This window comes from Dermacentor silvarum, chromosome 2 (assembly GCF_013339745.2).
Source record: "Dermacentor silvarum isolate Dsil-2018 chromosome 2, BIME_Dsil_1.4, whole genome shotgun sequence".
NCBI classification, from domain to species: domain Eukaryota; kingdom Metazoa; phylum Arthropoda; class Arachnida; order Ixodida; family Ixodidae; genus Dermacentor; species Dermacentor silvarum.
This window is the reverse complement of record NC_051155.1, coordinates 121,892,820-121,906,445: the sequence shown is the minus strand read 5'-3', so window position 1 is coordinate 121,906,445 and position 13,626 is coordinate 121,892,820. Positions and strand designations below refer to the sequence as shown.

Below are 13,626 nucleotides of genomic sequence, written 5' to 3'. Positions count from 1 at the left end.
GAAGGATACTGGCGAGACGAACGCTTGTAATCTCATTGATAATTTCAATGGTAGTCAAGAGACAATGCAGCAGCTAACGAAGGCCAAGCCTTTATTGTATTGCTTACTTGCAGCTGACATCTGCTTCGGGAGTGACAGCGTAGTGTATAGTGATGAAATGTGGTGCCTCTTCCATCATCAATGCCAGAAAAATTACAAAGAACACTGTGATGAACCTTTATGGTTCATCAGTTGCCAAGGGTTTGAGTTACTGCGACAATTACGAAGCATTAGAGGTGTCCTCTAGAATAAATTAGGCCACAAAGTGTAACAAGTGTGCAAGGACATTTAGGTAAGGAGATGCAGCTTTAGCAATTAAGACTAATAATTTTAGCACCCTTATGACGGCGTAAAGGGTGCTTGGTTTATTCAATGGTGAGCACCTTCACCGTTTAGGGGAGAAGGCAAATTAAGGTTTCTTTTTTGGCGACTTTGATAGCATGATGATAACATGATAACCTGATGATAGCGGCGAGATACGTCCCGAAAAGTGCAGAGAAAAGGAACATTAGTAGTTATGGATGTCAAGCCCGCGTGTCAGATATTTCGATTCGCACCAGGTGATCGTAATTAATGCAAAGTGTTCAACTATTGTGATCGCAGATGTAGTTTCAGTTTGCTGTCGAATATTTTATAGCCTTAAGGATAAGGAAGCCCTGGGAAAAACCGGCATCTTTAGGGTGTAACTTTTTTTTTTAATTTACCTCTTCAAGACGCCGCCATCGTAGCATGGGGTCCGCGAACCACGCTATGAAGATCGAAATGCCAAAACAATTGCACCACCTTGGTGGGCATTAGCGAGCACCTGAAAAGGGTAGTACAGAGGTTTGGCGATTCCTGGACCGACTGGCACCACGTTGTCTAGGTACCACACCGCGGCCACGATGAAACAGTCGCATAAGAGCCCCATGAACACGATCTCTGCCAGTGTCACGTTGTCCGGAGTGGCGGCGCGGTCGTAGAAGTTGCTCCAGTTGGCGCCGAAAGTCACTGAGAAAATCGTAGGCCAAACAGTTCCTCGATAACTCCTGTGCTTTACTTCGTGGTCTTTTATTTGGCAGCGCTTTTGCTGGGCTTTTTCGTATATACCGGGTGTTTCAGCGAACACTTTCAAAAATGCTAAAGGTTGCCTGTGGCAGATAGCACAGATAGCTCATGAACTAGAATTTTCTAGTTCATGAGCTGGTCTACTCGAAGAGGCGGAAATTACTTGGAAAAAAATTGAAATGCGTAATCGACTAAATAACAAGAACCACTAATTAGGTTTTAACTAATTACCTTACAACCCATATTGCAATTTATAAATTCTAGCCGTGGAGTTCTCAAGGCGGATCCACTTGGAACGAATTCTCAGAATTACACCAATTCCGAGGTATTAATTCGCGTACTTTGCGGAGAAATGCATTGGCCTTCCAGTTACTTTTCTGCTTCAATGCATAAAACGACGTTTTCTTAAGAAAGAAACTGGGAAGGCAGGTGCTTTCTGCATAAGTGAGCAGCGACGTCGCACGGCCGCGGTTTTGCTGATGTCCGTGTACGTGGGAATTACGCCTAAAATTCGCAGGCAATCAGCTAGTTTAAATGCAGCGGTTAAGGGGCACGAAGGGCGAGAACGCGACGTAAATTGCGCTTTAAGGAATACGTCCTATGCGCTCAGGCTGCGATTTCACTATGCAAGCTTTATGGCTGTGTCGGCGACGTGGCCTCTGAGACTGCACCATTTCGGAGGCCACGCTAATGAATTTGCTGAACAGGGGGCTATCTACGAGTAGCTAAGAGCAGACGACGGCAGCCAGGAGAGTGACTTCCGGTCACGGTGTTTTCGAACCGATCGAAACCTCGGACAGTCTCCGTCGGTTGGATCACGTGACTGTGACGCGCTCTCCTGTGAGAGCAAGTCAGACCGGAAGCCCCAGACGGTTCGCGCACAGTCCAGGACTTCATAATTGAAGAGGCCGAGTGAAAATGTCGGCCTGGTAGCATGATGTCATAAAGCAGAGTGCATACACTCTTAAACAAGTTTGCGCCCTTTGGGGCTTATCTTGTCCCACAACGACAATCGTCATGTCTTGCGCGCCTTTCCTTACTTTAACGCTGCACGCCCGGTACTTCCACGCAATGAACAACCTGCGCGTCATCAGCGTGTCATAGCATTCTCGACAGAAAAGTAGCGAGTGCAGAGTTTTCAAGAACGGAAACGCAAGCAATTCAGATGACGATTGTCGTTGTGGACAAGGTCAAGGACAAGGAGAGGGTGCAAGCTTTAAGAGTGCAGGCGTTGTGATACCTAAGCGGCGTTCTTCTACCGGCTTCGACCTCCTCTCCAATCATCTCCCCTATTTTACCGTACCCGAGCGGGCAGACGGGCTTTCGTTCGCATGACCGTTCTAATGCTAACGCGTTAAAAATAGTTTAGAAGAGGCCGTCTCGGATTCTGTCACAGTTATTAAGCTGCAATGCGGATCTATGTAACATGCTTCATTTCGAAGAGCGTTTTCCAAAGCAAGCCCTGCCTATAGGTAACTATGACATTTGGTTTTACTGAGCTGAGCCCCAAGCTGCTTGACCAGCGAAGTGCCCTTCGCCGAAGTCTTAATACGAAGCGAAGAAAAGGGAAATGCAACGCTCACCAAACTTCTCGAAGCGCTCCAGCACTCGGAAGCTCCAGTGCAGGCTCATGCCGGGAAACACGCACGTGGCGAGTTTGTGCCAGCGCCTGATGAAGTGGTAACCCTGGCCCCCGTCATTCTCCAGAAGCAAGAACGGCATGACGCAGCTGAACGTCCAGTACAGCATGGCTCCGGCGACGGCACTGTGTGCTGCGCGACGGCATAGACATCGTCGGCCGCGTCTACTGTTGAAAATAATGCACGGTAGACCCTGGCTTGCAGCCAACGCACATTCCGCTAGCAGCACTGCCCGGAAGTAGTTTCCGCATTGCTCGCGAACTACTCTCCAAAAAACTTGCGCCTACGCTGCAGAGGCAGGACTGTTTAAACAAAACGTGGAATATGAGCTAAATGAAAAGCCGCATTGTACTTTGAACATGACCGCAGAATTCCTAAGCGACTTTCGGTTTATGCAGATATTTGTGCTAAAATCACAGCCTTCGAAACAGGCGTGTAGTGCTCTACCAATTGAACTACGGCGACAGCTAAACCTTCCATTCACTTTCTTGGACATTTACCTATTTCTTGGGCTAATAAACGGTTGTCTGCCACATAGTTTTCACTTAAGGTCCTTCGAGCTAACACAGCTGAACTTGAAATCGATATCCGTCGCCTGTTTGCTTGCTGAAGACTTATTCCTCGCGTTCTCATTTGCCTTTACTTTAATTCGAGTAAAAGCTTTGATTACTCTTATTACCATAGCAGAAAAAAACGCTGTGTGAAGTTCCTTTGGTAGTGTTCTTCAGCCAAAGCGCTAAGAACGTTAAGTAAACGAAAGCGGACGCTGCGCGGAGTTTTGTATTATCACGGTGGGTAATTTCACAAAATCAGGTTTATTGACTGGGTGCTACATGCGCACATGCGTGCGAAACAACCTATATTTTCCATTAGGTGTAAAATACGATTAGAAGAAACTTTGAGTTTTACCTGAACGTATGTTCATAATAATACCACGTCATTGTCATTCTGTCCATTGGTGGCAAGCCACATATTCCGTCTAACCACAAATTTCGTTAAAGTTTCATCAGATGGCTTCAGATGGCTTCAGCTGTGTTTTGTATTTTACACTGTATTTTGTACAAATGAGAACTCGAATCCGGAATTTAAATGCAACGAGGTGTTGTCTACGAAGTATGCACATGCATAAAAAGAGCTCAATTTTCCGTGTCACTGCGTATACCGTTGCGCAATGTGAATGAATCACACTACAAATTAGTTCACGTGACGTATAATAAAAACGTTTTGAGCAACAAGTTGTGCCTCTGCCGATATTTTGAGCCCAAGGTGCCCACCAGTTATCAATGCGCCCTGTTACATTGGCGGTGCATGGCGTCGAGTTCGGGAACGGTGCGGTTTCATAACCTGGGTGGAGTTCAATCCACCCAATGTTGGCGACGTATAGCACTACAGAATTATGGACTGTAACGTGGTCGGACAAGAAATGTCACAGCCTCTCTGTAAAAAATTGCGTTTGTAATACGAGCAGATGCATCCCGAAATGCTCGTTAAAATAAAATATATTTTTTGATACCGAGACAAAAAGTTTACCGACGATTACGATACTCCATAATGCGACTCGTGTTTTCGTTTCGCGGGCCAATATTTTCTATTATGATCATATAGTTACATGCTTTATAATAGGAAGAGAACGCTGTGACTAGCGTATAGCTGGCGCAGAAAATCTGTCTGGTGCGGCACATTACAAACGGAGCGAAGTGTGGCGCGACAGCATCACAAATAAGGAGATCGCGAGAGGCAGCGCATGATTGACGCGTGGACGCGATTTACCACAGCCGCCGCAGGCAGACCTCCGCTGCAGCGCTTTGTTTTCATACAGACGACGCTGATATAATCTCGACCGGGTGAGGTGGGTCGTCACCGCAGGAATCAGGAGACGACGATGAAGGCGGGCATGGTGATGATGAAAAATAGAAAAGATTGTATTCACTTCATTGGTACATGCCTTTGACTTTATCCGAGTCGCGAGCGGTTCTGCCTAACACGGGGGCCAGGACGGCCTTGAATGCCCTCGTGGTGGCCGATGTTTCCTTCAGGGAAGTCCTCTCTCCGGTGGTCAAGTTGACGACCTCCTCTCCCTCGGGTCCTCATTCTTGGTAGCTCGCCGTTTTTGTCTGCTCCGGTCGTAGAGGTGATACGCTTTCTCGAGGATGAAGGGGATTATCTCGCCACGGGAAAAGCGCTCGGGCTTGGTTCCCACATTTGAGAGATACAGATTCCAGGAAGATCATAACCTGCCGATGTCTCCTTCGGGGAACTTGTGGAAGTGTCAGTCCTCTGTGGGGGGGTCAAGTTGACGACCTCCTCCCCCTCGGGTCCTCTTCTTTGGTAGCTCGCCCTTTGCGTCTACTCAGGTCGTAGAGGTGTGACGCTTCCTCGGGGATGAAAGAGGATTACCTCGTCACGGGAAAGGCGCTCGGGCTTGTTTCCCACATTAGAGAGGTGCAGTTTCAAGCCGATCATAACAGCCCGTCCGCCGCCACAGGAGGTCTCGAAGGGGTTGCAGCATCCAAGCACCTCGAAGAGACCGGTAGACCCCTTGCCTCTGCTTCGTTTCGCCGTTCGTTCCGCAGCAAGCGAGGTGACACCTTCTGGAAATAGACCACGCCATGCCCAAGGCACAACAAACAGAGAGCACCCAACTAACCATGAGAACTGCCAGGTTCACACATTCTTCACATAAAACCTTATCAGAATCATACCTGCAGCCCTCGTTCGAGATTCCCGAAAAAGAACAAAAGGAGAAAACTAGACTTCAATGCATATTTCAACCAACCCAATACCTAACGTTTTTGTTTCTCTTGCCCAAGAAGGCAAGGTTACTGAGAGACTGAGAGCGCATTGAAAATCATCAAAGGGATAAATGCTGCGCAGTGAGTTGGGTCAATAGTATCTGCCAGTACCAGCGCTTCTAAGGCAAAATGTACTGCGCTCTGATGACCGCTTCAACTCCTAATTAAGCTGATTCATAAAGTGGCATTTAAAGCCAGAAAACCAAAAGCCATACTCTATCTGCGCGCGACACCGTGAAAATTGCTTGTCCGAACGCGTTTGACCAAATCCAAATTCTACAATGGTAGCCGATAAACGCATCTACCCTGTAAGCATTGAATTACCCAAAATGGTTTGTTTCTACAAACCTCCAATGTCAATGCCTATCTACAAAAAAAAGCGCGTTCACGAGCCACCACCGTCGCAAAATCTGCTTCGCAGTTTTGTTCGCGTAACTGGCGCGCATAACAATCATCACAACGAATCACCGAGATTAACGCGGAACCTTTGAAATTAAAAGAAATAAGGTCTTAATAACTAACAAATGAAAAAAAATGCAACGTGCTCTACTTACAAATTTACAAACGGGAACCTTATGGAGGCGCCCAATTCGACAATTACTACCTCCTAATGCGCACTCGACTTGATCGCAATCTGAAAGTCATTGGGCCTCACCATGGGCAATAAAGGGTGCCAGACATACACTGCCCCCTCCCGTCACCTGTCAATTGGTGTGGCCACAGCTTTCTTTCGCGTCTCAGAGAGGGAGGCCGTAAACGCGAGGAGAATCGCCATTCTTCCTTTGTCCTCGCTCTCGCGGCGCATTCCCCCTCATTGACTGTTTGACTGGCCCTGTGCGTGCGCGCGTACCTCAGCCAGGTTGCCCCTTTCAGCCGCAGTCCTACTCGCGGAGACTCGCCCTGTTCTGTTGTCATCCGCCTTTGGCGACGTCTCCGTTTTCTTAACCACCATAACGAGCCCTTTGAAGTTCTGCATGATGGCCCTTTGTTTACGGGCTGCGGTGTGGCTTCTTTCTCGAACTTGCGCTGCGCTAAATACTTCGCGCGTTTGCGCCGTCTGAAAAGCTTTTGCATTGCCAGGCGGCCACCGAATGTGCCTCTGCAATCCCCGATCGTCCGGTTTCTGCCCTGTTTAGCCGCCATGTCAGTCTCCTCTCCTTTCGACGATTCCGGACCATCGTTCAAATGCGGAGGTACAAGGGAGTTTCTCAGCGCCTCCTTGACCTTTTTAGGGCTGCTGAAACAAGCCTTGTCTCCGCAAGGAACGGCCTCCGGAAGAGCCACTGTTTCCACTTTCATGGCGCAATCGTTCTCTTCTACCGCGATTTCCTGAGCCGTGTTACGCGGGAGAGCTTGGACCGTAGGGTCACCAAAACTCAGGCCCTTTTTCTTTAGCAGCATTTCCGAGCGATTTGAAAATAAGTAGGGGTATTGTTTGGACAGATTCTGTGATACCGTGGCTTCAGTCATCAATAGACCGAACGGCCCCTCGATCTTTACGCTGGCTATGGGCAAGCAAACACTATGCTCCTCAACTACCTGCTGGATCCCTGCATATTCTCCGGTGAAATCCTCAGGTTGCACATACGCAGGGTGGACGATGTCCATTGTCGCAGCCGAGTCCCTAAGTACCCTGCATGGCGTTCCGTTCACTGCGAGGTCGCGAAGGTAGGGCTCTAAGAGCGTCAAGTTGTCGTCGTCATTCACGAAAGAAACAACAATTATAGGCTTTCTACAGCCGATCGCAAGGTGTCCAGGCTCCTGGCAACGGAAACAGACGACCGGTTTTCTAGCCTCAAACGCTTTTTCTGGTTTTCTTTCGTCTTTCACTGTAGTATTATTCTCTCCGGAATTATCGGTCGGCGCGTCATTGGCCCCACCTCCAGCTTTCTCGTTGTGAAAGGGGCGCTTGTTTTCTTCTTTGCGGAATTTAGTAAAGGGCCTGACGCGTGTTTTCTCGGATTCGCGACGTACGGCGAATTCATCCGCTAGCACTGCAGCACGTTCTAGGTCCTTTTCGCCCGAACTATCTTGAATCCACAGGCGCATCTCTTCGCTCAAGGACCCATAGAATTGCTCCATGCAGATTAGCTCCACAACCTTGTCGTGACAACCGAACGCGTCTTCCCCTTTTAGCCACTCAATTAAATTGGTTTTCAATTTATAAGTGAAATCTTGATAGGACTCGCCCGGTGTCCTAGCTGCCTCCCGAAAACGGCGGCGGAAAGCCTCCGCTGAGAGCCGATATTTTCTTAGCAGCGCAGCTTTTACTTTCTCATAGTCCTCTGACTCGTCCTTCGTTAGCCTTGCAATTATTTCGGTTGCTTCGCCAGGAAGAACGGTCAGAATCTGTTGCGGCCAACTCTCTAGTGCCAACCCGTTTCTCTCGCAGGTTCGTTCAAAAATAACGAGAAACAATCCCATGTCATCGTTAACCTTGTACGACGGCATGAGATCCCTTATTTTCACTCGTGCTTCACCTTAATGCCTTTCATCAATTGAGAGGTTATTTGCTGATTCCCTGGCCAGATCCCGCTGCACGTCTAGTTCTTTTAGCTTTACTTCGTGAGCTCTCTGTTCCTCGCGTTCCTTTCTTTCTGCAGCTTCCTTTTGATCAGCTCTCTGCCTTTCCCTCTCCTCTGCAGCGTTTTGCTCAGCTTTCACAGCTCTTTGCCTTTCTTTCTCTTCTGCAGCGTTTTGCTCAGCTTTCTCCGCTCGTTTCTCTATCTCCTCCCATGCTTCTGAAATTTCGTCCTCAAGAGCCCCACACTTCTCAGTCGCTTCAATAAGCTGTGGCTTTTCCCGACCTCAATTCCCAGCTCTTCACAAAGTAATAACAACTCTGGCTTTCTCCGTTTGCCCAAATCCATGGTCAATCCCGAACGAGGACTTTCTTACTCTGCTGTGACGTGAGGAAGCTTTCAACAGGAGCCTGCACGTACAGAAACTAATTCACCGTTTTAGAAAACACACAAGCTAAAACCTGGCAAATTCTCAAAGAAAGTCAAGCGCTCACCATTGCTGCCAACAAGCTGATATAATCTCGACCGGGTGAGGTGGGTCGTCACCGTAGGAATCAGGAGACGACGATGAAGGCGGGCATCGTGATGATGAAAAATAGAAAAGATTGTATTCACTTCATTGGTACATGGTTTTGACTCTATCCGAGTCTCGAGCGGTTCTGTCTAACACGGGGGCCAGGACGGCCTTAAATCCCCTTGTGGTGGCCGATGTTTCCTTCGGGGAAGTCCTCTCCGGTGGTCAAGTTGACGACCTCCTCTCCCTCGGGTCCTCCTTCTTGGTATCTCACCGTTTTCGTCTGCTCCGGTCGTAGAGGTGAGACGCTTTCTCGGGGATGAAGGGGATTACCTCGTCACGGGAAATGCGCTCGGGCTTGCTTCCCACATTTGAGAGATACAGATTCCAGGAAGATCATAACCTGCCGATGTCTCCTTCGGGGAACTTGTGGAAGTGTCAGTCCTCTGTGGGGCGGTCAAGTTGACGACCTCCTCCCCCTCGGGTCCTCTTCTTTGGTAGCTCGCCGTTTGCGTCTACTCAGGTCGTAGAGGTGTGACGCTTCCTCGGGGATGAAAGAGGATTATCTCGTCACGGGCAAGGCGCTCGGGCTTGTTTGCTTGTTTCCCACATTTGAGAGGTGCAGTTTCAAGCCGATCATAACAACGCGCGCTACTCTGGCGCCGCTACACTGCCTCTATCGTAGCCACCGTCGCCGCACAGCCCGTCTTGCGTGGCACTACCCTTTTCTTCGCACTTTCACTCCACCAACGACGAGTGCGGCCCTTTGTCGCGGGGAAATCGTGCTAACAGTGTCAGCGGCGACAACACCCAAGGGAGCGTCACTTTGAGCCTTAGGCAGCCGCTCGCCATCGTCCCTTGCAGGAGCAGTGATCCCCCTCACAAGCTGGTAACGCGCTGACCTCAGCAGCTGACGCCGCGGAGGAGCGTAGCCCTCCCCACCTCATGCCAACCCGCCATCCCTCCCCCCTCGGAAGCGCAGATGAGATCGCCCATGCGGCGGCGGATGCCGTGGCCGCCGGCAACCCAGCTCATGCGCAGGCTGTCTCCTCCCCGCTCCTCCTCCGCTTTCCGCCTCGTGCTCTCTTCTTTCACTTCGAGCCTTAGGGATCGTTCGGTGCATGTCCCTATAAAAAAGAGCAGCCTTTAGCGTGCGCGTCGAAATATTCAGGGGATGGCATTTCGGCTTGCGCAGCGCAAGCGGCGTAGCGTGAATGGCGGCAAGCGACGCTCGCCCACGCACCGAAAACATCGAACTATGAACGCGCCTTTAGGCGCCCACGTAGGCGTAGTCTCTCTGCGTAATCGAGTGAACGAGCACAGTGAAGGATGAAACAGCGAACGCGGAGCGCAGCGGCGGATGAAAGACGGCGATAACGAAGAGAGCGTGATAAGGAAAGCGGAGGAGAGTGCAGAGGTGAAAAGAAAAGCTTAGTACCTCTCAAGACGGGCTCTGCGGCAAACTATGACTACGAGATGGCGCCACAGTAGCGCGCGTTGTCTGGGAAGTCTGTCTGCGGCGGCTGCCTCCCGTTCTCCCGATTAGCGAGGCAGTCGCACCAGACTCCGTTTGCAACGTGCCGCTCGAGACAGATTGTCCACGCCAGCCAATATATCGCGAAATGAAAACACCTGTAGAGATGCGCCCAAATTTCTCATTAGGGAGTATCATAATCGTCGGTGAAATTTTTATATAGTGGTTCCGCAACTACGTACGACAGAGAGAGAGAAAAGGAAAGGCAGGGGGGGGGGGGTTAATCAAGGTCTCCACCGGTTGGCTAACCTACACGTGGAACAGGGGAAAGAGGAGAGGGAGAGACAAAACGCAATGAAGAAGAGTCATTCTGCGCGCATTACTAGAACTGAGTCGTTAAAGGCGCCATCACATGCTCCATCGTCAAATTTTATTGCAATGAAAAATACAGGAGCCAGCTCACTTAATCCAGACGTGTCTGAGTTTTACGGACTCTAAATAATTTAAAACTGGGAGCTATAATGACAAGTTCGAAGCTGTTCTCACTGGTAGCGACCGTCATGTTGATATGCTGCGCGTGCTATACTGCACCGTGGTGCGCGGGGGGTCGTCTGCAGAGCATAGACCACCCGGCTTAACTGCTGGCAGTGCGGATAAACGCTGCCGCACTTTCATATTGTTGCTGAGCCTTTCCAGCAGCCGCCGAGTGTGTCCGCACTCGCCTTGTGTTACCGCATCACTCCAGGCGAGCACGACACTGACACCGACACGATGCTGACGCCAACGATCACCCAAGGCTCAGATACAGGGTGTTTCAGCGAACACTTTCAAAGCTTTTTAAAGGTTGCCTGCTACTGGTATCACAATTCTAGTTTATGAGCTAGTCTACTCGAAGAGGTGGACATTACTTGCACAAAAATTTAAATGCATAATCAACTAATTAACAAAAAACACTAGTTAAGTTTTTAGCTAATTAGCTTATGGCTCATATTGAAATTTAGAAATTCTAGGCATGGTGTTCGCAAGGCGGATCCACTTGGAACGAATTCTCACGATGACATCAAATTCGAGATAATAATTCCTGAACTTTGCGGAGAAATCCATTGGCGTGCCAGTTACTTTCTTAAAAAAACGTCGTTGTATGCACTGAAGCACAAAAACAACTGGAACGCCAATGCATTTCTCCGCAAAGTTCGGGAATTCATATCTCGAAACTGACGTTATCCTGAAAATTCCTTTCAAGTGGATCCGCGACGGCTAGAGTTTGTAAATTGCAATATGGGCCATAAGGAAATTAGTTGGAAATTTCTTAGTGAATTTTTCTTAATTAGTCGATTATGCATTTCAATGTTTTGTGCAATGTTATGGCTAACCTACACGTGGAAAAGGGGAAAGAGGAGAGGGAGAGAGATAAAACGTAATGAGGAAGAGTCATTGTGCGCGCATTACTAGAACAGAGTCGTTAAAGGCCATCAGACCAGCTCAGGAACTAGAATTGTGCTATCTGCCGCAGGCAACCTTTAAGAGTTCTTGAATGTGTTCGTTGAAACACCCGGTATATCAAATTTTCATACTACACGATGACACCACTAGCACGACCTAGGCATAGTTGTTTTAGAACTTTAACCAGCTCTCTTGCGTACTATGCTGACAAAAACAAACTCCCATAGCCAGCGTAGTGCTCTACGTCGTCCTCGGTTGGGTGCCCGGTGATGCTAAACCGCTATTCGGAAGCAATCTGGAAAAAGACGACGTCGCTAATCCAACCAGGTACGGTATAGCCCGATTATAAAAACGTGCCTGGTGGCAAGCAGATGTGACGCAGATTCGATTCCGGAGCCAAGCTTCCGAGATCTTAAGCGCGTCTCTGGCGCCGCCCGAGAGATTCCGGTTCTTCGTATTTTGCTGCAAACGCGAAGAGCGCATTTTTTGATCGATAGCTCTACTACTCCGGGTACAAACCCAGAAAACGCCCGGTCCCGTAAATCTGACCTTCAAGCTCAGCCAAGGTCAAACTGGGACTTTGGCTGCTACTACCGGCGGCGGCTGCTGCGTACGCCGCGTGGGCGCCCTTATCTTGAAAGCGATCTGCGATGTGAACACATTGTGCAGTCGCGCGGGCCTCATCTTCAAAGCGATCTGCGATGTGCACAAAGTGCGCCGAGTGCTAGTAGCTTCTTATGCGCTGTGCTTTCGACGCTTAATTCGCTTTGAAGCAAGAGGCATCACGAAGGTCAATTCGCTCGCTGCTGCTCCTGCTGTGCCGAGCAGCGTCTGTGTGTTGTCTTGTGGTGAAATTGTAGATGCAGTAGTTGCTGATGGCGCCGTGCAGCGTCTGTGTCCATTCGCAAAGCAAGCAAAACCGTGCTATCGCTCGACAAACTTTGTTAACCGCGTTCAACCACAAGAAATTTTTTTAGAGAGGCACCTCTTCTTGCGGCGAGGGTCGGCGTTCCTCGGCGTTGTTGTACCTCGTAACCACGCTCGTAACCGAGCGAACGAGCCCAGCGAAAGATGAAAGCGAACGCGGAGCGTAGCGGAAGATGAAAGAAGAGAGCGCCAGGCGGAAAGCGGAGGAGGAGCGGGGGGGAGACAGCCTGCGCATGAGCCACCTTGGCATGAGCTGAGTTGCCGGCGGCCACGGCATCCGCCGCCGCATGGGCGATCTCATCTGCGCTTCCGAGGGGGAAGGGGTGGCGGGTTGGCATGAGGTGGGGAGGGCTACCCTCCTCCGCGGCGTCAGCTGCTGAGGTCAGCGCGTTACCAGCTTGTGAGGGGGATGGATCACTTCTCCTGCAAGGGGCGACGGCGAGCGGCTGCGAGAGTGATCTAGGTCACTCTACCCGCGCGCCGCTTCGAACGGCGGTCTCGGCGAGGCGGCGTGGGCGCCCTTTTTTCCTGCGCGCAATGCACTGTGGTTCGGCGCACCGGGCACGACCAATGCGTGGGTGGAGCAAGAGCCATCTCGACATCGGACACGTTGGAGCGTGTTGGCCGCGTCCGGTCACGTTGGCTGAGCCTCGTCGAACTATTGACCCTTTTCGCGGTGATCTCGTGGGCGCTGCCATGTTCGATCACGTGGGGACGCGTCCATTGCTTGCCTCAACTGCCTCCGTTACCTCCTTGTTTACAATGGAAGTGCATGACGCCGGCGCGGCTTAGAAAACCTCTGTTTTCGGAGATATCGTAGACGGTGACTATGTGGACGACACGAAGCTTTGATCACAGCTTCAGAGAACATGCAAAAGTGCTTTCGGAGCTGATTAGGCTATGTCCAAATGGCGCAAGCAGCGTATATGGTGTTTGTTCTAAAAGCGGGGCTAAACATGTATTCCAAGCTTTCCGATTATGAATTCAGTCAGGATTAGTGTGTTGTGCTCTCTGTTCTTTATTCGGCAAATATTTTTAAGCAGTGCCTTGTCAGTTTCTGACTCAGTGAAGTTCCTCGGTGCGGCCACTATCTTATTATTTTCTGCCTAATCGCTCGCGGGTGTGCTCAGTTCCGATAGATTTGTTCTTGCTGCGCACAAGGCTTGAAACGTAGCTGTTTTGAACATTGTAATACCTTGTAGCAAATATATATTACAGCTAGTAACTC

The 13,626-nt window shown here is 49.8% G+C and overlaps 1 protein-coding gene across 1 annotated transcript in view; it reads right to left on the bottom strand.

The window, feature by feature from the left end:
* The window catches only part of LOC119440331 (retinal-specific phospholipid-transporting ATPase ABCA4-like), a 139,998-nt gene that overhangs the window by 109,341 nt on the left and 17,031 nt on the right, over nt 1–13,626 (bottom strand). The window contains exons 6-7 of the mRNA XM_049662870.1: nt 2,670–2,858; nt 845–1,029 (exon numbers count right to left, since the gene is read on the bottom strand). Of these exons, the coding sequence (XP_049518827.1) occupies nt 845–1,029; nt 2,670–2,858 (374 nt within the window). The remainder of the gene's footprint in view (nt 1–844; nt 1,030–2,669; nt 2,859–13,626) is intronic.